At 50.6% G+C, this 27679-nt stretch overlaps 1 protein-coding gene across 4 annotated transcripts in view; it reads left to right on the forward strand.

Moving 5' to 3' along the window:
* The window catches only part of MYO9B (myosin IXB), a 139002-nt gene that overhangs the window by 60423 nt on the left and 50900 nt on the right, over positions 1 to 27679 (forward strand). For all 4 annotated transcript variants that reach the window (XM_063801321.1, XM_054673116.2, XM_054673117.2 and 1 more), the window contains exons 3-10: positions 9152 to 9246; positions 16448 to 16510; positions 17755 to 17854; positions 18103 to 18203; positions 20705 to 20834; positions 23184 to 23273; positions 26153 to 26269; positions 26791 to 26925. In XM_063801321.1, coding sequence (XP_063657391.1) covers positions 9152 to 9246; positions 16448 to 16510; positions 17755 to 17854; positions 18103 to 18203; positions 20705 to 20834; positions 23184 to 23273; positions 26153 to 26269; positions 26791 to 26925 — 831 coding nt within the window. The remainder of the gene's footprint in view (positions 1 to 9151; positions 9247 to 16447; positions 16511 to 17754; positions 17855 to 18102; positions 18204 to 20704; positions 20835 to 23183; positions 23274 to 26152; positions 26270 to 26790; positions 26926 to 27679) is intronic.

The raw sequence follows: 27679 nt of genomic DNA on the forward strand, positions 1-27679 counted from the left end.
GCTCCAGACTATGGCCCTGCAGGGTCCCGTGAGCATCCAAGGAGACGAGTCAGTGCCTCGAGACTGGGGGTTTCACTCCAAATAACAACAAAAAACAGTTCTCCAGCTACCCTCTGGAGAGCTGGAAATGAAACCTAGAAAGACCGCAGGGACCCCTCAGCACCTAGAATGCACCACATATGGGAACCTATGGAAGGGACAAAGGGACCAGTGAGCCCCGACTACCCAGCCCTGCAACCCCTTTTATTTCCATCTGTGTACATCAATGCTCCGCAGCCGGGGTGATTTGCCGATCTCTGGGGACATTCTTTGGTTATCCCAGATGGCATCGGGTAGGTGGAGGCCAGGGATGCTGTTCAACACCGTGTAGTGCACAGGACGCCCCCATCACACAGGATGGTTCACCCTCAAAAAGTCCCATAGGCACCCAGGAAAGTCAACTTCACCAGCAGAGCCCTTGGTGGTTCCCGCCCACCGACGAGCCCCCTGGGTTTCATCAGACCCTCCAGAGACTGTTTCAAAGTTCAACAGGTCAGACCGGGCCCAGTGGCTCACACCTGTAATCTCAGCACTTTGGGAGGCTGAGATGGAGGGATTGCTTGAGTCCAGGAGCCCCAGACCAACCTGGGTAACACAGTAAGATTCGTGTCAACAAAAATAATTTTTAAAATTAGGCCAGGCACAGAGGCTCACGCCTGTAATCTCAGCACTTTGGGAAGCCGAGGCGGGCAGATTACCTGAGGTCAGAAGTTCAAGACCAGCCTGACCAACATGGAGAAACCCCGTCTCTACTAAAAATACAAAATTAGCTGGGGTGATGGCACGTGCCTATAATCCCAGCTACTCGGGAGGCTGAGGCAGGAGAATTGCTTGAATCCAGGAGGCGGAAGTTGCAGTGAGCCAAGATTGTGCCATTGCACTCCAGCCTGGGCAACCAGAGCAAACTGTCTCAAAAAAAAAAAAAAAAAGCCAGGTGCGGTGATACATACCTGTGGTCTCAGCTCCTTAAGAGACAGAAATGGGAGGCTCGCCTGACCCTGGGGGTTGAGGTTGAGGCTGCAGTGAGCTATGGTCGCACCACTTAAACTCCAGTCTGGGCAACAGAGTGAGACCCTGTCTCCCTGTCTCAAAAAAAACAACAACAACAACAACAACAGGTGAGCAAGGCTCATGTGGCGACCCAGTCCGCCCCCACCAAAAGCACCCGGCTACTTCCCGGACCCCCTTCTCTGTAGAGGGCCAGGTCATCTCTCTCTGGGGCCCCCTTCTTATCACCTTCCTGCTTGGCTCCGTGCCCCGTGATCTTGAGCTCCTCCCTGTTTCCTTGTCCCATGACCCAAACAGCCAGCTCCTTGAGTAGTGTGACCCGCACATGGGTCCAGCCACAGCAACTGTCCGGGCTTCAAGCTCTGCCCGAGGCTTTGCAGCTGAATGGAGCCTTCTCCAAGGGAGTATCTGGGCCTCCCATGGTCAGATCCTTTTTTTTTTTTTTTTTGAAACAGAGTCTCGCTCTGTCGCCGAGGCTGGAGTGCAGGGGCGCAAATGCAGCTGCAGCCTCAACCTCCTGGGCTGAAGCAATCCTCCCACCTCAGCCTCCAAAGTAACTGGAACTACAGGCACCCACCACCATACCTGGCTTTTTTTTAAATACTTTAAGTTCTGGGATACATGTGCAGAACGTGCAGTTTTGTTACGTAGGTATACACATGCCATGGTGGTTTGCTGCACCCATCAACCCGTCACCTACATTAGGTATTTCTCCTAATGTTATCCCTCTCCTAGCCCCCCACCCCCTACAGGCCCCGGTGTGTGATGTTCCCCTCCCTGTGTCCATGTGTTCTCATTGTTCAACTCCCATTTATGAGTGAGAACATGTGGTGTTTGGTTTTCTGATCTTGTGATAGTTTGCTGAGAATGATGGTTTCCAGCTTCATCCATGTCCCTGCAAAGGACATGAACTCATCCTTTTTTATGGCTGCATAGTATTCCATAGTGTATATGTGCCACATTTTCTTAATCCAGTCTATCACTGATGGACATTTGGGTTGGTTCTGAGTCTTTGCTATTGTGAATAGTGCCGCAGTAAACATACGTGTGCATGTATCTCTATCGCAGAATGATTTATAATCCTTTGGGTATATGCCCAGTAAAGGGATTGTTGCATACCTGGCTAATTTTTTAAATTTTTTCTAGATTTGGGGTTTCGCCATGTTGCCCAGGCTGGTCTTGAACTCCTGGCCTCAAGCCATCCTCCTGCCTTGGCCTCCCAAAGTGCTGAGATTACAGGCGTGACCACTGCGCCCAGCCACTCAGTTGCATTTTTAATGGGACTTCCCCGTTCAGGCTGCCCCACAAAAGCCTCCACTCAGTGGTCAGCCAGTGTCTTAATCTGTTTGGGCTACTGTCACAGAATATGGTTACGCATTGCTTAACTATGGGAGAAATGCGTCATTGGGTGATATCGTGGTCACACGAACATCCTAGAATGAACTTACACAAACCTAGATGATATAACCTACTACACACTTTGGCTGTAGGTGTTTAGTAGGTTATATACTACTAATAGGTGTGTTAATATATAACCACTAATAGGCTATACCTATGCAAATAGATGTAGCTGGCCAGGTGCGGTGGCTCACGCCTGTAATCCCAGCACTTTGGGAGCCCAAGGCAGGTGGATCATCTGAGGTCAGGAGTTCAAGACCAGCCTGGCCCCGAACTCTGGTGAAACCCTGTCTCTATTTGAAAATGCAAAAATTAGTCGGGCATGGTGGCTCGCGCCTGTAGTCCCAGTTACTCTGGAGGCTGAGGCAGGAGGATAGCCTGAACCTGGGAGGTGGAGGTTGCAGTGAGCTGAGATTATGCCACTGCACTCCGGCCTGGGCAACAGAGTGAGACTCGATCTCAAAAAAAGCAAAAACAAATAGGTATAACCCATTACTTCTAGGCTACAAACCTGTACAGCATGTTACTGTACTGAATACTGTGGGCAGTTGTAACACAATGGTAAATATTTGTGTATCTAAACATAGGCCAGGCCTGGTGGCTCATTCCTGTAATCCTAGCACTTTGCAAGGCCTAGGCAGGAAAATCGCTTGAACTCAGGAGGTCGAGGCCGCAGTGAGCCAAGATCACACCACCGCACTCCAGCCTGGGCGACAGACCAAAATTCTGTCTCTAAATAGATAGATAGGCTGGCTACTTTGGCTCACACCTGTTATCTCAACACTTTGAGAGGCCAAAGTATGCAGATTGCTTGAGCCCAGGAGTTTGAGACTGGCCTGGGCAACACAGTGAAACCTCTTCTCTACAAGAAAATAAGCCAGGTGTGCTGACACATGCCTGTAGTCTCAGCTACCTGGGAGCTTGAGGCGGGAGGATCACCTTGAGCTCTGGAGGTTGAGGCTGCAGTGAGCCATGATCATGCCACTGCACTCTAGCCTGGGCGACAGAGTGAGACCCTGTCTCAAAAAAACAGATTGGATGGATGGGGCTGGGCACGATGGCTCACGCCTGTAATTCCATCACTTTGGGAGGCCGAGGCGGGTGGATCACCTGAGGTTGGGAGTTCGAGACCAGCCCGACCAACATGGAGAAACCCCATCTCTACTAAAAATACAAAATTAGCCGGGTGTGGTGGTGCATGCCTGTAATCCCAGCTATTCGGGATGCTGAGGCAGGGGAATCACTTGAGCCCGGGAGGAGGAGGTTGTGGTGAGCTGAGATCGCGCCATTGCACTCCAGCCTGGGCAACAAGAGTGAAACTCTGTCTCAAAAAAAAAAGAAAAAATGATTGGATGGATGGATGGATGGGTGGATGGATGGATGCATGGATGGAAATATAGAAACAGTACAGTAAGAGTACAGTATTATAATCTTATGGGACCACCGTCATATATGTGGTCCATCGTTGATGGTCATTGCTGTGCAGTGCATGACTGTACCATGTAGACCAGGTGGCTGAAACAACAAATATATTCTCACAGTTCTGAAAGTGAGAAGTCCAAGGTCAAGGCTCTGGCAGATTTGGTGTCAGGTGAAGGCCCTCTTCTTGGTTCATTGATGGTGTTTTCTCCCATGTCCTCACACGGTGGAAGGAGTGAGGGTACTCTCTGGGGTTCTGTTCTATAAGGGCACTAATCCCATTCATGAGGGCCCCATGTAAGTGACCTCATCACCTCCCAAAGACCTCACCTCCTCAACCTATCACCTTAGGGTTAGATTTCTTTTTTTTTCTTTTTTTTCTTTTTTTTTGAGATGGAGTTCACTCTTATTGCCCAGGCTGGAGTGCAATGGCACGATCTCGGCTCACCGCAACCTCCGCCTCCCGGGTTCAAGCGCTTCTCCTGCCTCAGCCTCCTGAGTAGCTGGGATTACAGGCATGTACCACCATGCCCGGCTAATTTTGTATTTTTAGTAGAGACAGGGTTTCTCCATATTGGTCAGGCTGGTCTCAAACTCCTGACCCCAAGTGATCTCCTTGCCTTGGCCTCCCAAAGTGCTGGGATTACAGGCGTGAGCCACCGTGCCCGGCCAGGGTTAGATTTCAACCTATAAAGTTTATCGGGGGCCAGGCATGGTGACTCAAGCCTGTAATCCCAGCACTTTGGGAGGCCAAGGCAAGGAGATCACTTGGGGTCAGGAGTTCGAGACCAGCCTGGCCAACATGGTAAAACCCCATCTCTACTAAAAATACCAAAAATTAGCCAAGCGCAGTGGCACACACCTGTAATCTCAGCTACTCAGGAGGCTGAAGCACGAGAATCACTTGAACCCAGGAGGTGGAGGTTGCAGTGAGCCGAGATCACACCATTGCACTCCAGCCTGGGCAACAGAGCAAGACCCTGTCTCAGAAAAAAAAAAAAAAAATTGTGTGAGGGACACAGACATGAAGTCCATAACAACCAGTATCCATCCCCCTGTGGAATGAGGCCTTCAGGAAGATCCTGTCTCTCTGTGTCATTGTGTCTCCGGTTTCCGCCTCCCTGGTGTTCTTGGCCACCACCTACCCCACCCCCTACAATGGGACCTTGGCAATGGCCTTGCCACTTCCTTCACACTGTGGCCTCGCTCTCTCCTATCCTCCCTGGGCGGCCCAGCCTCTCAAACGGGAGCATCACTACTGCCAAACTTTCCACATGTGACTGCAGGGCGTGCCCCCTGCCCCTGTGCCCTCCCCTTGCCATGTCACCTCTTCCCCAAACCTAGCGGTCACAAGGACTGGGACAGTGGAACACCAGGCCCCAGGACCAGCTCTGCCACCTCTCTCTCATCTACAAGGCCTTACAGCCCGCATCCTGCTGGCCTCACCCCATCTTCTTTCTCCCTAAACGAAAGAGCCGCCACCTTCCCCCAGCCACCACCTCTTCTCAGCTTCTCTGTCCTGCCCCAGGCACCTTCCCTGCCTCAAGTTCCCCCAGGGCTCCGTCTTAACCACTCTGGAGCAGTAAGTCCCTCATGGGAAGGGGGCACCCCAGGAATCTGGACAGAGTGTAGGTGTCCCCCATCTTCATCCAGGTGATGGTTACATGGAAGGCCCCAGAGGGGACCCCTGCACACTCCCTGCACTGCACACACTTCCCTGTATGTGTGGACTCCTCAGTACAGAGCAAAAAGATTGTCCTGTGAAAAAGGAATGAAACATTGATTACAGGTGAGCCACCGTGCCTGTCATCACAGCCCTTTGGGAGGCCGAGGTGGAAGGATCACTTGAGGCCGGGAGTTCAAGACCAGCCTGGGCAACTTAGAGAGATGCGGTCTCTACAGAAAATTTTAAAAATTAGCCAAGCATGGTGGCATGCACCTGTGGTCCCAGCTACTTGGGAGGCTGAGGCAGGAGGATTGCTTGAGCCCACGACGTCGAGGCTTGCAGTGAGCTATGATTACACCACTGGGCGACAGCAAGACCCTGCCTCTTAAAAAAAAGAAAAAAGCGGCAGCCAGACACAACAGGCCATAAGTGTATGACCTCATTGACCTGAGATACCCAGAACAGGCAAATCCATAGAGACAGGAAGCAGATTGGTGGTTGTCAGGGACTAGGGGAGGGAAATGGGGAGGGACTGCTGATGGGGACAGTCTCCTTTTCGGGGGATCAGAATGTTCTGGAACCAGGTAAAGGCGATGGCTGCACAACATTGTGAATGTACTAAATGCCACTGAATTGTACACTTTAAGAAGGTTAATTGTATGTCATGTTTTACGCCAATTTTTTTTTAATTGCTCTGTGAACCCACTTATCTTCCCACCAAACTTTAGGGCTCCTCAAGGGACCTTCCACATACCCTGCCTTGTGTCCAGCAGTGAGCCCAGAGTCCAGATCAGCCCAAAACTCCTGCCACAAAGAGCCCGATAGGCAATATTTGCACCTTCGCAGACTAGATGGTAGTCTCTGTTGCAACACAATTGAATGAGCCTGGCATGTACCGATAAAACTTCATTGATGGACGCTGAAATGTGAAGAGGTTTTTCACGTCAGGGAATATTCTTCTTTGGGTTTTTGTTTGTTTGTTTGTTCCTTGTTTCACCATTTACAAATGTGAAAACCATTCTTGGCTCGCAGGTGATTAAAAAAACAAGCATCAGACCAGATTTGGCCCACAGGGTGTGGTTTACCCTATCAGATGAATGGTTACAACTGAAAAGAATTCAGGCAATTGCCATTTTTAATGTCAGAGACTTAAAACTTGAACACTGGCCAGGCATGATGGCTCATGCCTGTAATCCCAGTACTTTGGGAGGCCAAGGCGGGCAGATCACCTGAGGTCAGGAGTTCGAGACCAGCCTGGACAACATGGGAAAACCCCGTCTCTACTAAAAATGCAAAAGTTAGCCAGACGTGGTGGTGCGCACCTGTAATCCCAGCTACCCGGGAAGGTGAGGCACGAGAATCGCTTGAACCCGGGAGGTGGAGATTGCCGTGAGCTGAGATCGTGCCATTGTACCCCAGCCTGGCAACAGAACAAGACTCTGTTTCAAAAAAAAAAAAAAAAAAAAAAAACTTGAGCACCACACACAACCTCAGACACAGAGATAAAGAGTGAAATGTTGGAATGGGCCTTGGCTATACACCTCTGTATTTTCCAGGTCTTATCTGGGCTTCTAAGTGACTTATAGCCTACTCTCTTGGGGACAAGTGAGTGTCCTCAAAGCCGAGAAGGAGGGAGGCCCAGGGCTCCAGGCTGAGGCCTATAGAAGCTCCATCCTCGCTGGAGCCCATTATCCTTAGCAAACTAACACAGGAAGAGAACACCTAATATTGCATGTTCTCACTTTCTAGTGGGAGCTAAATGGTGAGAACACATGGACACACAGAGGGGAAGAGCAGACAGTGGGGCCTCCTGGAGGGTGGGAGGAGGGAGAGGAGCAGAAAAAATACTATTGGGGCCAGGCACTGTGGCTCACGCCTGTAAATCCCAGCACTTTGAGAGGCCAGGGCAGGCGGATCATGAGGTCAAGAGATCGAGACCATCCTGGCCAACGTGGTGAAACCCCGTCTCTACTATAAATACAAAAATTAGCTGGGCATGGTGGCACGCGCCTGTATTCCCAGCTATTTGGGAGGCTGAGGCAGGAGAATCGCTTGAACCTGGGAGGTGGAGGTTGCAGTGAGCCGAGATCGTGCCACTGCACCCCAGCCTGGGCAACAGGGCAAGACTCTGTCTCAAAATAAAAAAGAAAAGAAAAAGAAAAAATAACTGTTGGATACTAGGCTTAGAACCTGGGTGACAAAATAATCTATACAGCAAATGCCTGTGATACAAGTTTACCTACTTAACAAACCTGCGTGTGTACCCCAAAACCTTAAAAGTTAAGGCTAGGCATGGTGGTGCATGCCTGTGGTCGCAGCTACTTGGGAGGCTGAGGCAGAAGGATCCCTTGAGCCTGGGAGACAGAGGTTGCAGTGAGCTGAGATCATGCCACTACACTCCAGCCTGGGCAACAGAGCGAGACCCCATCTCAAAAATAATATTAAAAGGTTAAAAAATAAAGTTTATTTAGACAACAAATAAAATGAAGTTTTTGCAAATTATGTCACAATCTAGAAAATATTAATTAAATAAACCAAGTCTGGGCATGATGGCTCATGCCTGTAATTCCAGCACTTTAGGAGACCGAGGCGGGTGGATCACTTAAGCTCAGGAGTTACAGACCAGCCTGGGCAACATGGCAAAACCCCATCTCTACAAAAAATTAGCCAGGCGTGGTGGTGCATGCCTGTGGTCCCAGCTGCTCAGGAGGCTGAGACAGGCGGATCGCTGCAGCCTGGGAGGCAGAGGTTGCAGTGAGCCAAGATCGCAACACTGCACTCCAGCCTGGGTGACATTGTGTGACCCTGTCTCAAACAAAAAAAAGAAGAGTGAAAGAAAATGAGCTACTCTCTGCTTACTGGGTAGCCCTACTTTGCAGGAACAGTTAAAGAAAAAATAAGATACCAGGGGTGGTGGCTCACGCCTGTAATCCCAGCACTTTGGGAGGCCAAGGTGGGCGGATTGTCTGAGCTCAGGAGTTCGAGACCAGACTGGGCAACACAGTGAAACCCCGTCTGTACTAAAAATACAAAAAATTGGCCAGGCGTGGCAGCGTGCGCCTGTAATCCCAGCCACTTGGGAGGCTGAGCCAGGAGAATCGCTTGAACTCGGGAGACAGTGGTTGCAGTGAGCTGAGATCGCGCCCCTGCACTCCAGCCAAGGCAACAGAGCAAGACTCCATCTCAAAAAAAAAAAAAAAAAAAGAAAAGAAAAAGAAAAAGAAAAAATAGAGACTGGGCACAGTGACTCATGCACTTTGGGAGGCTGAGGCGGGCAGATTGCCTGAACTCAGGAGTTCTAGGTCAGCCTGGACAACATGGTGAAACCCCGTCTCTACTAAAATACAAAAATTAGCCAGCATGGTAGCGCGCATCTGTAGTCCCAGCTACTCAGGAGGCTGAGGCATGAGAATTGCTTGAACCCGGGAGGCAGAGGTTGCAGTGAGCCAAGATTGTGCCACTTCACTCCAGCCCAGGTGACAGAGTAAGACTGTCTCCAAGAGAAAAAATAGATAAATTGAACAATACAAAATATAAAAGCACAGTGTAAAATGAGAGGAAAAAAAAAGAAAAAGAAATTCCACCCTCCTGATCTGAAACCTGCTTTTGATTTCCTTGCAGGCTTTTGGAAACGCCAAGACAGCCCACAACAACAACTCCAGCCGGTTTGGGAAATTCATCCAAGTCAGCTACCTAGAGAGTGGCATCGTGAGAGGGTGAGGTGTCCCTGGGGTCCCCACTGGTGGGAGCTGGCCCCACGCATGGTTGCTTCCTGACACACACATGGGAGTGAGATGTGGAGATCATGGCTGTGTGGATGTTTATGCTTTGTACAGGAGAGCGAGTGTGATTTTTAAGTCTTTGAGGTGAAGGTCTGGAACAGTAGGTTGAAGTAGGAAATGTGGGCAGGGGCTGGGGGACGTGGCTAGAGGTAGTGGGCTTTACTGAGAACAGGCAAGGACAGCCCAGCCCATTTCCTGTCTTGATAAAGTTTCTAATTTGGTAGGTCTTGGGGGTGTCACAGGCAGTGGGGATGCGGACTCTGGCCTTTGCCAAACATGTGCTCCTTTAGCCAGAAAATGACAGGTACAGAGCTGCAAAGTGAGGTGGTCGTGCATGGAAATACTGAAGGGTGGGTGGGTGGATGGACTCATGAGGGGATGGATGGATGGGTGGATGATGGATGGATGGATGGATGGATGGATGGATGGATGGTTAGACAGACAGATGGATTCATGGGTGAATGGATTTGCACATAGATGGATGGACAGATTTATGGATGGATGGATGGATGGATTCGTGCATGGATGGCTGAATGGATGGATAGATGAATTCTTGGGTGAATGGATTCATGAGTGGATGGATGAATAGATTGATGAATGGGTGGATGGATGGATGGATGGATCGATGGATTGATTCATGGGGGAGTAGATTCATGGGTGGATGGATGCATTCATGAGTGGATCTACCCATACACTCATGAATCCATCCATCACAGATGGGTAGATTCATGGGTAGGTGAATGAATAAATGGGTAGATTCATATAATGAACAGGTGAATGGATAGATTCATGGATGGATGGATGGATGGGTGGATGGGTGGGTGGATGGATTTATGGGTGAGTGGATTCACAGGTGGCTGGATAGATGGATTCTTGGGTGGATGGATTTACAAGTGAATGGATAGAATCATAGGTAGGTGGATGAATAAATGGGTAGATTTGTGGGTGTGTGGATGGGTGGATGGATGGATAGATAGATGGATTCATGGGTGGATGGATTCATGGATGGAGAGATACATGGATGGAGAGATACATGGATTATTCATAGATGGATGAGTAGATTCATGGGTAGGTGGATGAATAAATGGGTAGATTTGTGGATGTGTCAATTAGCGAATGGATAGATTCATGGGTAAATTGGATGGAATTGGATGGGCTTGATCAGTGGATCCATGGATCCATTGATGGGTGGATGAGTACTTAGATGGCATCTGAGAGGGTCCAAGGCCTGGATACTCACAGGGATCCCCCCCTAACTATAGATTCTCATGTGAGGGGCTGCTATGTCAATGGGATTTGTAAAGGTCCCAGGATTTTGTCTGTCTGAACCTGACTGATGATCATTTCAACTGATGGTTCATATTCAAGATACAAACAGGCATATTGTTCTCCTGAACCTTCTGCCTCTAGCTTCATTCCTTTTTCCCAGTGCCCAGGCTCCAGTAGGCAGTGGTGTGGGTGAGTGGCCCTTGACAAATGTCAGGGGCTGCTCTGGTCCCTCGGCCTCAGCCCCCACAAGGCAGTCAATGGCCCCCCAACTCCTACCACCTGCCCATATGGGTGTACCCGGTTCATCAGAGACACCTGGAACAGCCACTTGTCCCACCTGTCTTCCAGGCCCTGACCTCTCCATGAAGACCCCACCTTTTTCACTTCATATTTTGGGGGTTAAAATACACAACATAAGGCCAGGCGTGGTGGCTCACACCTATAATCCCAGCACTTTGGGAGGCCGAGGTGGGTGGATCACCTGAAGTCGGGAGTTCAAGACCAGCCTGTCCAACGTGGTGAAACCCCCATCTCTACTAAAAATACAAAAATTAGCCGGGCATGATGGCAGGCGCCTGTAATCCCAGCTACTCGGGAGGCTGAAGCAGGAGAATCGCTTGAACCCAGGAGGCGGAGGTTGCAGTGAGCCAAGATCAGGCCACTGCACTCCAGCCTGGGTGACGAGCAAAAGTCCATCTCAAAAAAAAAAAAAAAAAAACCCAACAACCAACCAAACAAACAAACAAAAAAATTAGCTGGGCGTGGTGGTGCATGCCTGTGATCCAGAAATTACAAGTGTGAGCCACTGCGCCCAGACACTATGTTTAATTTTTTTTTTTTTTTTTTTTTTGAGACACAGTTTCGCTCTTATTGCCCAGGCTGGAGTACAATGGCGCAATCTCGGCTCACCGCAACCTCTGTCTCCTGGGTTCAAGTGATTCTCCTGCCTCAGCTTCTCGAGTAGCTGGGATTACAGGCATGCGCCACCACACTCGGCTAATTTTGTATTTTTAGTAGAGATGGGGTTTCTCAGTGTTGGTCAGGCTGGTCTCGAACTCCCGACCTCAGGTGATCTGCCTGCCTTGGCCTCCCAAAGTGTTGGGATTACAGGCGTGAGCCACTGCGCCTGGCCATTTAATTTTTTAAGAAGCCACCATACTGTTTCCCATGGAAGCCACACCATTTTACCTTCCCACCAGCAGTGCACAAAGGTCCCCACCTCTTATCTTTTGTTTTCTTTTTCTTCCCGTGGGTCCATCTTTTGCACGATCCTATCTGCCACATTGCAGAGATTTTGACCCACAGGAAGCATTCAGGGTACCTTGTTGGGAAGATGGCACAGATACTGTTGCTACAGTTCCATGCCTCCCTTGGGGAGAAGCTAAGCTGCCTCCTTGTCTTGTCTGGGTGTCCAGCTGGCTCTGGACAGACACTGCAGGCTTGACCTCCGCATGGGCACCACCCCCTTTCCGACATTATCTCTGTATGCATTTCCTAGGAGGGACTGCCATAACAGTGTACGACAAACCGTATGGCTGAAGCAACAGGAATTATTCTCTTATCATCCCAGAGGCCAGAAGTCAGATATCAAGGTGTCCACAGGGCTGGTTCCTTCTGGAGTCTCTAGGGAAAGAGCCTGGCTACCTCCTCCAGCTTCTGGTGGCTCCCTTGGCTCGTGGCCACATTACTCCCATCTCTGCCTCTGTCTTCAGGTGGCATGTGTCTCTCCTCTTTTTATTTTTTTATTTTTTTATTTTTTGGAGACGGAATCTCACCCTGTCGCCCAGGCTGGAGTGCAGTGGTACTATCTCTGCTCACTGCAACCTCCGCCTCCCAGGCTCAAGCAATTCTTGTGCCGCAGTCTCCCAAGTAGCTGGGATTATAGGAATATGCCACCACACCCAGCTAATTTTTGTATTTTTAGTAAAGACAGGGCCTCACTGTGTTGGCCAGGTTGGTCTCAAACTCCTGGCCTCAAGTGATCCGCCTGCCTCGGCCTCCCCAAGTGCTGGGATTACAGGTGTGAGCCACCACGCCCGACCCCCTCTTCTCTTATAAGGACATTTGTCATCGGATTTAGGGCCCTCCTGGATTATTGAGGATGATCCTGAGGTCTTTAACTTAATGGCCTCTGCAAAGATCCTTTTTTATGTTTTGAGACAGGGCCTTACTTTGTTGCCCAGGCTAGAGTACAATGGCATGATTATGGCTCACTGCAGCCTTGAACTCCTAGAGTCAAGCGATCCTCCTGCGTCAGCCTCCTGAGTAGCTGGGACTACAGGTGCACACCGCCACACCTGGCTAATTTTTTATTTTTATTCTGTAGAGACGGGGTCCCACTATGTTGTCCAGGCTGGTCTTGAACTCCTGGCCTCAAGCGATCCTTCCACCTTGGCCCCCCAAAGCTCTGGGGATTACAGGCATGAGCCACTGCGCCCAGCTCCCTTTTTCCAGATAAAGTCACATCCCCAGGTTCCAGGAGACATAACTTCCAGGGCCCACCATTGGACCAGACACCAGAAGGGCTGGCCTGGCCCAGCCCATAGCTAAATGGTTTAGCCTCCCCGACCTTCCCCAGGCTCCCATCATATTCAGGACCAGTGGCCCTCCGTGGCCAGGTCTCCCAGACCAGCTTTGGAAAGTCGTATCTGTGGCCTTGGATTCAGGAAAGGGAGTCCTGCCTCCACCCACAACCTTAGGACTGTGGCCATCCTCGCCCCAGGGAGGGAGGTGCACTTCCTATCCCAAGAATGGCCGCAGCGATCACACAAAGAGCCGGCTCAGACCGGTTCTGCTTTTGCCCACTTTCAGGCAGGTGACACTTCTCCATGCCATTCCCACCAAGGCCAAGGGTCAGGCACAGTCCAAGCCTCCCCACCCAGTTCCCCAATTTATGAGGCTGCAGCTTCCTGTGTGTTCAAGGACTCAGTGCTGGAGGAGCCCTGGGTCCCTATAAGACCCCTTTTTTAGGCCCAGGCCTTGAAAATGATTGGGGAAGGGAAGGGGCCATCATCGGTCAAGCGACATTTTGATGCCAGACACCCAGTGTGCTGGCTCTGCCATCCTGCCACCATGGGGCCACGTCCTCTGCCAGACCTGCAGATGCAGCACGGAGAATCGGCCACAGGCTGAGATTGAAACATGAGTTTCCTTCTAGAAACGGGCACAGCCTCCCTCCCCAGGAATGCAGGAAGGTGCTGAAACTGGTTACTAGCCCGGCAAAGGAATAGAAGGAAACATTTTTTTCTCCTGTTTGAAAGAAGAGAGGACCCAGGCTGGGCCATCAGAAGCCACCTGTGCATCGTGTGTGTCCCTATGTGAGCCTGCAGACAAAAGACTGCTGTCTTGGGCTGGGCGCGGTGGCTCACGCCTGTAATCCCAGCACTTTGGGGGACTGACGCGGTGGATCACCTGAGGCCAGGAGTTCAAGACCAGCCTGGCCAACATGGTGAAACCCCATCTCTACTAAAAATAACAAAATTAGCTGGGTGTGGTGGCTCATGCCTATAATCCCAGCTACTCAGGAAGCTGAGGCAGGAGAATCACTTGAACATGGAGGCAGAGGTTGCAGTGAGCCCAGATCATGCCACTGCACCCCAGCCTGGGTGGCAGAGTGAGACTCCGTCTCAAAAAAAAAAAAAAAAGACTGCTGTGCTGGAGAGACAGGCGTTCAGCAGACCCTGAATTGGGAACCTCGTGCTGTCCCCTGGCCCTGCCACTTCTTGGGCACCAGCTATGTCTCCTGCATAACAGGATGGGCTCAGATGAGGGTGATCTGGAGGCCCCAGTGAGCTCACACGTCTGGTGATGGCGGACCCTGTGATAGACCGGCCCCACCAGACTTAGCCAGCCCCAGCTGGTGCGAAGGATCCCACCAGGCCACCCTCTTCCCACAGGGGCCCTGGGCAGCACATAGTCTCACCAAGCCTTGGCTCCTTGTCCACTCCTCAGGAGCCACCGTGCCTGCCCCAGTATGGAAGAGGAGTCCCTGAGAAATACATCAAATGATGCCTAGAACATATTTTTCCTCGAAAAAACATTCACTGCCACTACTTTTAGCATTGAGAGATATTTGGGGCTGCAGAGACACCCCAGTCCCTGTGCTGGCACCCTCAGACTCAAGGTCCCACATGATGCCAGGTGCCTCCTGAGGGACCTCTGAGAACTTAATTTGGAGGAAACACTTTAACTGCTTGGCACAGAGAAAATGATTGGTAAGGCCGGGCGCAGTGGCTCACGCCTCTAATCCCAGCACTTTGGGAGGCCAAAGCGGGTGGATCACCTGAGGTCAGGAGTTTGAGACCAGCCTGGCCAACATGGTGAAACCTGTCTCTACTAAAAATACAAAAATTAACTGGGCGTGGTGGTGGGCGCCTGTAATCCCAGCTACTGGAAGGCTGAGGCAGGAGAATTGCTTGAACCCAGGAGGCGGAGGTTGCAGTGAGCCGAGATCACGCCATTGCACTCCAGCCTCGGCAACGAGAGCAAAACTCCGTCTCAAAAAAAAAAAAAAAAAGAAAGAAAGAAAATGATCAATAAACGGCAGAACACCAGACCATATGGATACAACCAAGTATTGATGGGTATCACAGACCCCTGTGCTTCCAAGGACACTGTGACAAAATTGGAAAGGAATCCCCAGACCCAGAGAAGGTACCTGCAAATCAGAACCAGCAAAGGACTTGCATCTAGAATATAGAAAGAGCATTTACAGCTCAATAATAGGACCAACACCCAATAAGAAAACCGCAAAAGACGTCAATGTATACTTCATCAGAGAAGAGCTATGAATGGCCAGCAAGCACATGAGATATTCAACATCATTGGTCATCAGGGAAATGCAAATCCAAACCACAGTTACAGGTTAGATGCATGGCTCACGCCTGTAATCCCAACACTTCAGGAGGCTGAGATATGTAGATCACTTGAGGTCAGGAGTTACAGACCAGCCTGGACAACATCACGAAATCCCATCTCTGCAAAAACTACAAAAACTAGCCTGTAGTCCCAGCCACTCGGGAGGTTGAGGTGGGAAGATCACTTGAGCCCAGGAGGACAAGGCTGCACTGAGCCATTATCGTGCTACTGCACTCCAGCCTGCACAACAGAGCAAGATCCTGCGTCAAAACGAATGCTGGGTGCAGTGGCTCATGCCTATAATTCCAGCATATTGGGAGGCTGAGGCAGGTGGATCACCTGAGGTCAGGAGTTCGAGACCAGCCTGACCAACATGGAGAAACCCCATCTCTACTAAAAATACAAAATTAGCCAGGTATGGTGGCACATGCCTGTAATCCCAGCTACTCAGGAGGCTGAGGCAGGAGAATTGCTTGAACTCAGGAGGTGGAGGTTGCAGTGAGTAGAAATCACGTCATTGCACTCCAGCCTGGGCAACAGAGTAAGACTCCATCGCAAAAAAAAAAAAAAAACCCACAAGGACATACCACTGCTCACCCACTAGGGTGGCTAGAATAAAAAAGACAGTGAGTAACAAATATTGGCCAGGTGCGGTGGCTCATGCCTGTAATCCCGCACTTTGGGAGGCCAAGGCATGCAGATCACTTGACATAGGTCAAGAGTTCGAGATCAGCCTGGCCAACATGGCAAAACCCCGCCTCTAATAAAAATACAAAAATTAGCCAGGTGTGGTGGCACATGCCTGTAGTTCCAACCAACCACTCTGGGGGCCGAGGCAAGAGAATCGCTTGAACCCGAGAGGCAGAGGTTGCAGTGAGCCGAGATTGTGCCGTTGTACTCCAGCCTGAACAACAGAGCGAGACTCCATCTCAAAAAAAAAAAAAACCTCAATATTAACACAATACTAACATGTAATGTTTTATTCTTTCTGTTTTTCTCTTAATGACAGAGCTGTCGTCGAGAAATATCTGCTTGAAAAGTCTCGCCTGGTGTCTCAGGAGAAGGATGAGAGGTAGGAGAACGTTTTCACAGGAATCTCGGAATGCCACGCCATGTCTACGTTTCCTCCTACAGAGGAGAGAAGCAAAGCAAATGTCCTGAGGTCGGAGGAATTCTGGGGGAGGCCGTGGAGGCTCTCACAGGAGCAGGGCCTGCCCATGCATCTTCTCCCCAGACCTGCCCCTGTGGCCTCACACTTTGTCCTCATACCTCCCAAGCCACCTTTGTGTGCCTCCCTGGAGGTTTTATCCCCAGTATGTGCTCAGATGTCTGCACAAAATATACTTAGATTGGAAACATTTCTCAAGCATGGTAGCACGTGCCTGTAGTCCCAACTATTCAGGAGGCCTAGGCGGGAGGATCGCCTGAGCCCAGGAGGTTGAGGCTGCAGTGAGCTAGACACCACACTTCAGCCTGGGCAACAGAGCAAGTCCTTGTCTCTGTTTTTGTTTGGTTGGTTGGGTTTTTTTTGGTTTGTTTGTTTGTTTGTGTTTGTTTTTGTTTGTTTGTTTGAGTCAGAGTCTTGCTCTGTCACCGAGGCTAGAGTGCAGTGGTGTGATCCCAGCTCACTGCAACCTCCGCCTCCTGGATTCAAGCGATTCTCATGCCTCAGCCTCCCGAGTAGCTGGAATTACAGGCATGCACCACCACGCCCGGGTAGAGTCCTTGTCTCTTTAAAAAAAAAAAAAAAGAAAGGCCTGGAGCAGTGGCTCACACCTGTAATCCCAGCACTTTGGGAGGCCTAAGCGGCAGGATCACATGAACCCAGGAGTTCGAGACCAGCCTGGGCAACATGGCAAAATCCCATCTCTACAAAAAAGACCAAAAAAAAAAAAATTAGCTGGGCATGGTGACACACACCTGTAGTCCCAGCTACTCAGGAGGCTGAGCTGGGAGGATCACTTGAACCCAGGAGGTCGAGGCTGCAGTGAGCTGTGATTGCACCACTGCACTCCAGCCTGAGTAACAGAGCAAGACCCTATCTCAAAAAAAAAAAAAAAAGAAAGAAAGAAACATTTCTGATTGACAAATAAGTGAGATGTACACCCACCCACCTCCAATCCTCCAGAAATCTACTTGCTCACGACACTCATTTGTTTTGTTTTGTTTTTTTAAGACATAGTAAGAACTGACTTACTGTTTTAAATTTGTACATATTTGAGGTGTGCTCTCCAAAGCCGTGTTAGTAGTGGTTTGCAGAGTAGCTATTACTTGGCCTCCAAAAACAACTATTTTCCTCCCAATTTTGACCTGTAGGAACTACCATGTGTTTTATTATTTGTTACTTGGGGTCAGCGAGGAAGAGCGCCAAGAATTTCAGCTCAAGCAGCCTGAAGATTATTTCTACCTCAACCAGGTAAACAGCCTCAAGCCCGATCCACAAACGCCACCTCTGTTCCCGGCCTCAAGCTGTTTATGTACAGCCGGGAAGTCAGAGGCAGCCTGCCCTGGCCCCCGAACCCGCTCCCAGAAGGCAGCATTAAAAGAACCCATTCATTCCCCTGGTCCTGGGGCCCTGCCCCACCAGCTCCAGCCAAAATCACTCTGGCACGCCACCCTTGCCGGCCCAGGAATGCCCAGAGTACCCACGCCTTTGTTTTCCAGCATAACTTGAAGATTGAAGATGGGGAGGACCTGAAGCATGACTTTGAGAGGCTCAAGCAGGCCATGGAGATGGTGGGCTTCCTCCCCGCCACCAAGAAGCAGTAAGTGTGCGGGCTCCTGGGGCCTGTCCCCCAGAGCCTACAGGGGGCGCGCATGGCCCTTACCAGTCACTCTGAGGTCTAACCTGCAACCCAGTGAAAACAGGCAGGCAGTGTCCTGAACAGTGCCGCCATAGGGAGTGTGGCCCAATAGCAGCGATCACATGAGAAGGGGCTCAAGACATTGGTCATTAGGCGATGCCAATTAAAGGTAACGTGAACATACTTAACACTGCTGAATTGTACCCTTAAAAATGGTTTGGCCAGGCTCCACGTGGCTCACTCACGCCTGTAATCCCAGCACTTTGGGAGGCCAAGGTGGAGGATTGCATGGGCCCAAGAGTTCGAGACCAGCCTGGGCAGCATAGTGAGACCTCATCTCTACAAAAAATAAATAAAATTAGCCAGGCGTGGTAATATGCACCTGTGGTCCCAGCTACTTGTGGGGCTGAGGTGGGAGGATCACTTGGGCCTGGGAGGACAAGGCTGCAGTGAGCCACCATGATCACGCCACTGAACTAATCACGCCACTCTGGGTGACAGAGCGAGACCCAGTCTCAAAAAAAAAAGAATGCTGGGTACGGTTGTTCACACATGTAATCACAGTGCTTTGGAAGGCCAAGGCAACAGGACCACTTAAAGCCAGGAGTTCAAGGCTGTAAGTGAGCTAGGATTGTACCGCTTCATTTCAGCCCGGGCAACAGAGTAAGATCCTGTCTCTAAAAATCAAAGAAGTTAAGGTAGTGAATTTTATATTATGCTTATGTTTCTACAATTTAATTATTTTTTTTTTTTAGGTGGGGTCTCGCTCTTTCACCTAAGCTGGAGTGAAGTGGCGAGATCATGGCTCACTGCAGCCTCGACCTTCCCTGGTTCAGGTGATCCTCCCACCTCAGCCTCCCAAGCAGCTGGGACTATAGGCGCGTGCCACCACACCCGGACAATTTTTTGTAGAGATGGGGTTTCCTCATGTTGCCCAGGCTAATTTTGAATTCTTGGGCTCAAGCCATCCACCTGCGTAAGCCTCCCAGCATGCTGGAATTACAAACACAAGCCACTGCGCCCAGCAATTTAAATTTTTTTAAACCAGGCATGGTGGCTCATGCCTGTTATCCCAGCTACTTGGGAGGCCAAGGCAGGAAGATCGCTTGAGACCAGGAGTTGGAGACCAGCCTGGGTAACATAGCAAGACCCCATCAATTTTTTTTTTTTTTTAAATTATCCAGGCATGGTGGCACACACCTGTAGTCCCAGCTACTTGAGAGGCTGAGGTGGGAGGATCACTTAAGCCCAGGAGTTCACAGCTACAATGAGCTAAGATGGCACCTCTGGCCCGGGCGCAGTGGCTCACGCCTGTAATCCCAGCACTTTGGGAGGCCAAGGCAGGTGGATTGCCTGAGCTCAGGAGTTCAAGGCCAGGCTGGGCAACATGGCGAAACCCTGTCTCTACTAAAAATATGAAAAATTAGCCATGCATGATGGTACACGCCTGTAATCCCAGCTACTCAGGAGGCTGAGGCACAAGAATCACTTAAACACAGAAGGCAGAGGCTGCCGTGAGCCGAGATTGTGCCACTGCACTCCAGCCTGGGCGACAGAGCAAGACTCTGTCTCAAAAAACAAAAAAAAGATGGCACCTCTGAATAGCCAGTGGACTCCATCCTGGACAACATAGCCAGTGACTGGCCAGACACAAGTACCATCCCATCAAGTTCACAGACAGCATTAGACGTCAGGACAGTGGTTCCTCTGGTGTTGGGAGGCTCTAGGATCCAGGACTTGGAATGTTCTATTTCTTGGTCTGGGGGCTAGTCAGAGGGATCCGTACACTTCTTTTTTCTTTTGTGAGATACTTTCACTAGCCAGGCATGGTGGTACAAACCTGTAGTCCCAGCTACCCGAGAGGCTGAGATAGGAGGCTCAACTGAGCCCGGGGAGGTTGAGGCTGCAGTGAGCCGTGATCGCGCCACTGCACTCCAGCCTAGGCGACAGAGTGAGACCCTGTTTCCAAAAAAAAGAAAATAGCTGTCTAGCCAGGTGCGGTGGCTCGTGCCAATAATCCCAGCTATTCAGGAGGCCAAGACAGGAGGATCACTTGAGGCCAGGAGTTTGAGACCAGCCTGGGCAACATAGCAAGACCCCGTCCCTTTAAAAATATGTTTTTAAATTAGCCAAATATGGTGGCCTGTAGTACCAGCTACTCAGGAGGCTGAGGCTGTAGAATCACTTGAGCCCAGGAGTTGGAGGTTACAGTAAGCTATGATTGTGTCACTGCACTCCAACCTAGGCGACAGAGCCAGATCAAATCTCAGGAAAAAGATAACTGTCTGCAAAGTCACATTCCACAGAGGCCATCCTCAACAGAGGCCTTAAGACATTTTTCAAATTTCATGCGTTCCGACCAGAATTTGCTGGTTTTATGGATTCAGCCCGGTTCCCTGGGAAGTATCTGCTGTCTTAGGAACGTAGAAACTGCCCAAATGTGAGTGCCTTTTCTTTCCCAGGATTTTTGCCGTCCTCTCGGCCATCCTGTACCTGGGCAACGTCACTTACAAGAAGAGAGCTACAGGCCGAGAGGAAGGGTTGGAGGTCGGGCCACCCGAGGTGCTGGACACCCTGTCGCAGCTTCTGAAGGTACTGATTGCCAGCTCTGTCCCTCCTCAGGCCTGGCTCAGGGCCGCTGGCTATCTTTCAGTACGAGGGACTATACCCAGAACTTCCTACATCAGCTGAGGTTTCATCAACCAGGACCTCACGTCTTCCGCTATCATCTCTACAGTGTTCCTTCCTCATTTCTGATGAGCTCTGTGGACAGGGGCACCTCCTCCTCCCACCCTCAAGTGAAAGCCTCTTTAAAACTACAGCTCAGGGGCCGGGTGCGGTGTCTCACCTGTAATCCCAGTACTTTGGGAGGCCGAGGTGGGCGGATGACCTGAGGTCAGGAGTTCGAGATCAGATTGGCTAACATGGCAAAACCTCATCTCTACTAAAAATACAAAAAGAAATTAGCCAGTGGTGGTGGTACATGCCTATAGTCCAAGCAACTCGGGAGGCAGAGGCACGAGAATCACTTGAACCTGGGAGGCAGAGGCTGCAGTGAGCCAAGATTGCGCCACTGCACTCCAGTCTGGGCGACAGAGCGAGACTGTGTCTCAAAAAACAAAAAAACAAACAAAAAAAAACTACAGCTTGGGGCTGGGTGCGGTGGCTCATACCTGTAATCTCAGCTACTCGGGAGACTGAGGCAGGAGGATCACTTGAGGCCAGGAGGTCCAGACTAGCCTGTACAGCATAGCATCTGTCGATCTCTACAAAAAATACAAAAATTAGCCAGGTATTGGTGGTGTGCTCCTGTAATCCCAGCTACCCAGGGGGCCAAGGCAGGAAGATTGCTTGAGCCTAGGAGTTCATTGCCGCAGTGAGCTGTGATCATGCCACTGTACTCCAGCCTGGGTGAGTGACAGAGTAAGGCCCTGTCTCTTAAAAAACAAAAAATTCTAGTTTGATCAAGTCATTTTCTCATTGGACCTGCCATCCCCTCCTCCTCCACCGGTTCTCACCCAGGGGCAATTCTGCCCCCAGGACACACTGGGCAATGTCTGGAGAACTTTCTGGTTGCCATACTCTGGGTTGCTCCTGGCATCTGCTAGGTAGAGGCCATGGATGCTGCCCAACACCCCACAGCGCACAGGACAGCCCCCCGATGGCAAAGAATTATCCAACCCCAAGTGCAAATGGCAGTGAGGCCGAGGAGCCCTACCCCAGTCTTTTGTTTTTTAATCCATTTATGCTTTGCGTTCCATTATTGGTACAGGAGCCCCAGCTTCTGTTGAGTTCTTGGGGATATGCAAGCATCTGCTGGGATATTTAGAGAAAGCCCCTGCCGGCCAGGCGCGGTGGCTCACGCCTGTAATCCCAGCACTTTGGGAGGCTGAGGCAGGTGGATCATCTGAGGTCAGGAGTTTGAGACCAGTTCGAGAACTTCAGGCCTGACCAATATGGAGAAACCCCATCTCTACTAAAAATACAAAAATTAACTGGGCATGGTGGCGGGTGCCTGTAGTCCCAGCTATTTGGGAGGCTGAGACAGGAGAATCACTTGAACCCAGGAGGCAGAGGTTGCAGTGAGCCAAGATTGCACCACTGCACTCCAGCCTGAGCAACAGAGCAAGACTCCATCTAAAAAAAAAAAAAAAAGGAGAAAGCTGCCGCTTATTCCCCACTCTTGCTGCTGGTGAGCAGAGACCGCCAGCTCTGAAAGGGAGCTTGGCAGTGGGGGGAGGGATGAGCGTGTCGGCTGTCTGGGCAAGGTCTAAGCCCAGGCCCTGTGCAATGGATGGGAACCACCAGCTCCAATAGGCAAGGCGGCCACCTGGACCCGTGGCTCGCACTCACATAAGGCCTGTACATGCACATACCCGGGCCACGGAGCATGAGCATCCGGCAAGCCCGTGCTATGTGGGAATTCTGAAACCTGCCAAGTGTAAAACAGTACATCGCAGGCCAGGTGCAGCGGCTCACGCCTATAATCCCAGCACTTTGGGAGGCCCAGGCAGGCAGATCACCCAAGGTCATGAGTTCGAGACCAGCCTGGCCAACACGGAGAAACCCCATCTCTACTAAAAATACAAAAATTAGCTGGGTGTGGTGGCGGGTGCCTGTAATCCCAATTACTGGGGAGGCTGAGGCAGGAGAATTGCTTGAACCCAGGAGGCAGAGGTTGCAGTGAGCCAGGATTGTGCCACTGCACTCTAGCCTGGGTGATAGAGTGAGACTCTGTCTCAAACAAACAAACAAACAAAACCCAAAAAACCAGCACATCGCAGGTGGATGGGTGGGCTTCAGGTCCCACTTCCAGGCCTAGCTGCTGGGGGTCCGTCTCCCAGCTGCCTCAGGCTCCGGGCGTTGCCTCAGTGATACCAGGACATGCCTGATAAGCCCTCCATCTCCCTTTTCCTTCTCCTCTCCTTGACCTCCAAACAGGTGAAGCGAGAAATCTTGGTGGAGGTTCTGACCAAAAGAAAAACGGTGACCGTCAACGACAAGCTTATCCTTCCCTACAGCCTCAGCGAGGTGAGCTCTGCCCAGGCACTCACAGGGTGCCAGATCCCAAAAACCAAGTAGGAATGGTCTTTGGAAAGAGCCGGCATGGGTGGGCTGTTCTGTCCCCGAATGCTAGAATGGAACCTAGGCAGTGCCTCTGATTGTCATGCAAGCTCAGGTGTGGCACAAGCCAGCCTGGGAGGCAAACCATGGGCCTCAGGCCAGAACTTGAGCCACATGCATTCAACTCTGTGTTTCCAGATGTTCCGTGTGCATGCTGGTTCTCACTAGCAATGGTTGGCCAGATCCAGCCCTCCACCTGGTTTTGCTAATAAAGTTTTATTGGCACATGGCCATACCCATTCATTTACATACCACTTAAGACTGCTTTGGGGCCATAGCAGCTAAGCAGAGCAGTTGCAACAGAGAACATCAGACCCCAAAGCCAAAAATAATGACTCCTTCATCCCTTCCAGAAAAGAATTTGCCCATCCCTAGACTCTGGAACATGACACTGACTACCCTTATGTAACTCCCAGCCTGTGAGTCTCAAGCCTGTGACTCTAAACCTTGATAAGGTGCCTCCCTCTGGTCTTTGCCCCAGCCTGGATGTTTTCTCTGTGCTGTATTTCTCTTGCATTTTTACATCTCAAGAGCCGGATCACTTGCAGCTTGTTTAACAATAGGAAAGTACCTAGTCGCGGCGGGGATTTTTAGCCCCTCACCCGATGGGAAGCTGCTGTGGCATTTCAAACAGGCACCGGGGACATTCTGAGCCCACATGGGTCCAGGGCACCACGTGATGTTGCTGTATATCACCCAAGACCCGAGCAGCACTGGTGTCCCCAGAGGCTCCATGCAGAGCCAAAGGCACCAGGCAGGGGCTGCATTCTGTGTGGCTCCATTTCCTTGACACCCAAGAAATGCAAAACGAGGGGGACACATTCTAGATCTTGTCTGCAGCTGAATACGTCTGTCAGAGCTGAGACCTGAATATGTGGGGAAAAAAGCCAATTTATTCTATATAGATTAGACCTTAAGAGCTTCTTTTTTTTTTTTTTTTTTTTTTTTGAGATAACGTCTCACTCTCGCGCAGGCTGGAGTGTAGTGGCACAATCTCAGCTCACTGCAACCTCCGCCTCCTGGGTTCAAGTGATTTTCATGCCTCAGCCTCCTGAGTAGCTGGGATTACAGGTGTGCGCCACTAGGCCTGGCTAATTTTTTTTTGCATTTTTATTTATTTATTTATTTATTTATTTATTTATTTATTTATTTTTATTTTTGAGACAGGTTCGCTCCTGTTGCCCAGGCTGGAGTGCAGTGGCACGATCTCGGCTCACTGCAACTTCCGCCTCCAGGGTTCAAGCAATTCTCCCGCCTCAGCCTCCTGAGCAGCTGGGATTACAGGCATGTGCCACCACGCCCGGCTACTTTTGTATTTTTAGTAGAGACAGGGTTTCACCATGCTGGTCAGGCTGGTCTTGAACTCCTGACCTCAGGTGATCCACCCGCCTCGGCCTCCCAAAATGCTGGGATTACAGGCATGAGCCACTGTGCCCAGATTTTTTTTTTTTTTCTTTTGCATCTTTAGTAGAGACGGGCGATCCACCCGCCTCGGCTCCCAGAGTACTGGGATGACAGGCGTGAGCCACCACGTCCGGCCACAAAAGAGCTTTGATGCACACGGTGACAGCCACATGGTGCACCCGGAAGAACAAGGGGCCTGAAGTTAGTTAGACCCTCCTTGCTGGTTCTACCACAGTCGCACGCCCCACCCCCTCCCCGAGCCCAGGTTCCTCACTCAGCAGCAATTTTGGTTGCTCTGAGGAGCGTATGGAAAGGCTTCAGCGGCCGTTCCAGAGGCCACTGGGTCTGTTAACACCTCAGTGTGCAGGCACGTCCTCCAGGACAGGGTGAAAGATGGGTGTTGGATGAGTCGAGTGTTGACAGAGACCACCTTGGCTGGTTGCAGTGGCTCACGCCTGTAATCCCAACACTTAGGGAGCCCAGGGCAGAAGGATTGCTTGAGCCCAGGAGTTGGAGTCCAGCCTTGGCAACATAGTGAGACCCCGTCTCCACAATAAAATTAAAAATTAAGGCCAGGCAGGGTGGCTCACGCCTGTAATCCCAGCACTTTGGGAGGCCAAGGCAGGCAGATCACTTGAGGCCATGAGTTCGAGACCAGCCTGGCCAACATGGCAAAACCCCGTTTCTACTAAAAATACAAAAATTAGCCAGGCATGATGGTGCATGCCTGTAATCCCAGCTACTCAGAGGGCTGAGGCTGGAGAATCGCTTGAACCCAGGAGGGAGAGGTTGCAGTGAGCCAAGACTGTGTCACTATACTTCAGCCTGGGCGATAGAACAAGACTCCACCTCAAAAATATATGTATATATTAAAAATTAACCAGGTGTGGTGTTGTGCGCCATAGCCCCAGCTACACAGGAGGCTGAGGCAGGAAGATTGCTTGAGCCCAGGAAGTGGAGTTTGCAGTGAGCCAAGATTGGGCTAGTGCACTTCAGCCTGGATAACAGAGTGAGACCCTGTGTCAAAAAAAAAAAAAAAGTACAAAGGGCCATCTTGGCCAGACACAGTGGCTTATGCCTGTAATCCCAGGACTTTGGGAGGTCAAGGCAGGCAGATCACCTGAGGTCAGAGTTTGAGACCAGCCTGGCCAACATGGTGAAACTCCATCTCTAGTAAAAATACAAAAATTAGCCAGGTATAGTGGCGCTTGCCTGTAATCTCAGCTACTTGGGAGGCTGAGACAGGAGAATCTCTTGAACCCAGGAGGTGGAGGTTGCAATGAGCCGAGATCATGCCACTGCACTCCAGCCTGGGTGACAGAGCAAGACTCCAGCGCAGGGCCTGCCGTGCCGGAGGTGAGTCACCCCCTCTGTGTCCACAGGCCATCACTGCCCGCGACTCCATGGCCAAGTCTCTGTACAGCGCCCTGTTCGACTGGATTGTGCTGCGGATCAATCACGCACTCCTCAACAAGAAGGACGTGGAAGAGGCAGTCTCGGTGAGTGCCCCCATTTGCTTCCTCAAGCCCGGCCAGGGGAGGCCACATCCTCACTACCAATATCCTTGGTGGGCGACCTGGAACATCCGGAGCCGAGGCATCTGCAATCAAGAGGCTGTTTCCCCAGAAGGACAGGCCCAGGAAACAGGACAGGCTACGAAATTCAACAGGCCCAGGGCAGAATGAAAACATAAGGCCCCTTATTCAAAAAAGACAGATTCTGGCATGCACCTATGGTCCCAGCTACTCAGGAGGCTGAGGCAGAAGGATTGCTTGAGCCCAGGAGGTCAAGGCTGCAGTGAGCTGTGGTGGCGCCACTGCACTCCAACCTGGGCAACAGAGCAAGACCCCGTCTCAAAAAAAAAATTATGGATTCCATGCTGGTAATGGCAAAGTGTTCTGCCGAGCAACAGGGACTGGGGACCTAACAGGTCACAGCCTGTAGAGCCAACCCCTCTCATGAAGGCTGGCTCCCTCGGGGTGCACCTGCGGGCAGTGACCATTTTCTCTGTCTCTCCCAGTGCCTGTCCATTGGGGTCCTGGACATCTTCGGGTTTGAAGACTTCGAGAGGAACAGCTTTGAGCAGTTCTGCATCAACTACGCCAATGAGCAGCTACAGTATTACTTCAACCAGCACATCTTCAAGCTGGAGCAGGTGCGGAAAGGGCTTTTTTGTCAATTTTTTGAACTTGGTAAATCAGACATCACGTGAAATTTACCATCTTAACCATTTGTAAATATTCAGTTCAGCGGCGGTAAGTACATTCACATATTCGCATTGTTATGCAAACACCACCACCATACATCTCCAGAGCTCTTTCATTTTGCCAAACTGAGACTCTGTCCCCATGAAACACTCACTCCCCATTCCCCCTCCTGCAAGCCCTGAACTCACCCCATTCCCCCTTTTTTTTTTTTTTTTGAGACAGGGTCTTGCTCTGTCACCCAGCTACAGTGGTATAATCATAGCTTACTGCAGCCTCAAACTCCTAGGCTCAAGTGATCCTTCCTCGGCCTCCCGAGTAGCTGGAACCACAGGTGCACACTACCATGCCTGGCTAATTTTTGTATTTTTTGTAGAGACAAGGTTTTGCCATGTTGCTCAGGCTAGTCTCGAACTCCTGAGCTCAGGCAGTCTGCTCACCTCGGTCTCCCAAAGTGTTGGGATTACAGGTATAAGCCACCATGCCTGGCCCATTCTATTTTCTGTCTCTATCATTTTTGACTAAGTGCCTCATATAAGTGAAATTAGACATTATTTGTCTTTTTGTGACTGGCTTATTTCACATAGTATAAAGTCCTCATGGTTCATCCACATAGTAGCATGTGTCAGAATTTCCTTCCTTTTCAAGGCTGAGTAATATTCCATTTTCTGGATGTACCACATTTTGCTTATCCATCCATCCTTC

Source organism: Pan troglodytes, chromosome 20, assembly GCF_028858775.2.
Source record: "Pan troglodytes isolate AG18354 chromosome 20, NHGRI_mPanTro3-v2.0_pri, whole genome shotgun sequence".
NCBI classification, from domain to species: domain Eukaryota; kingdom Metazoa; phylum Chordata; class Mammalia; order Primates; family Hominidae; genus Pan; species Pan troglodytes.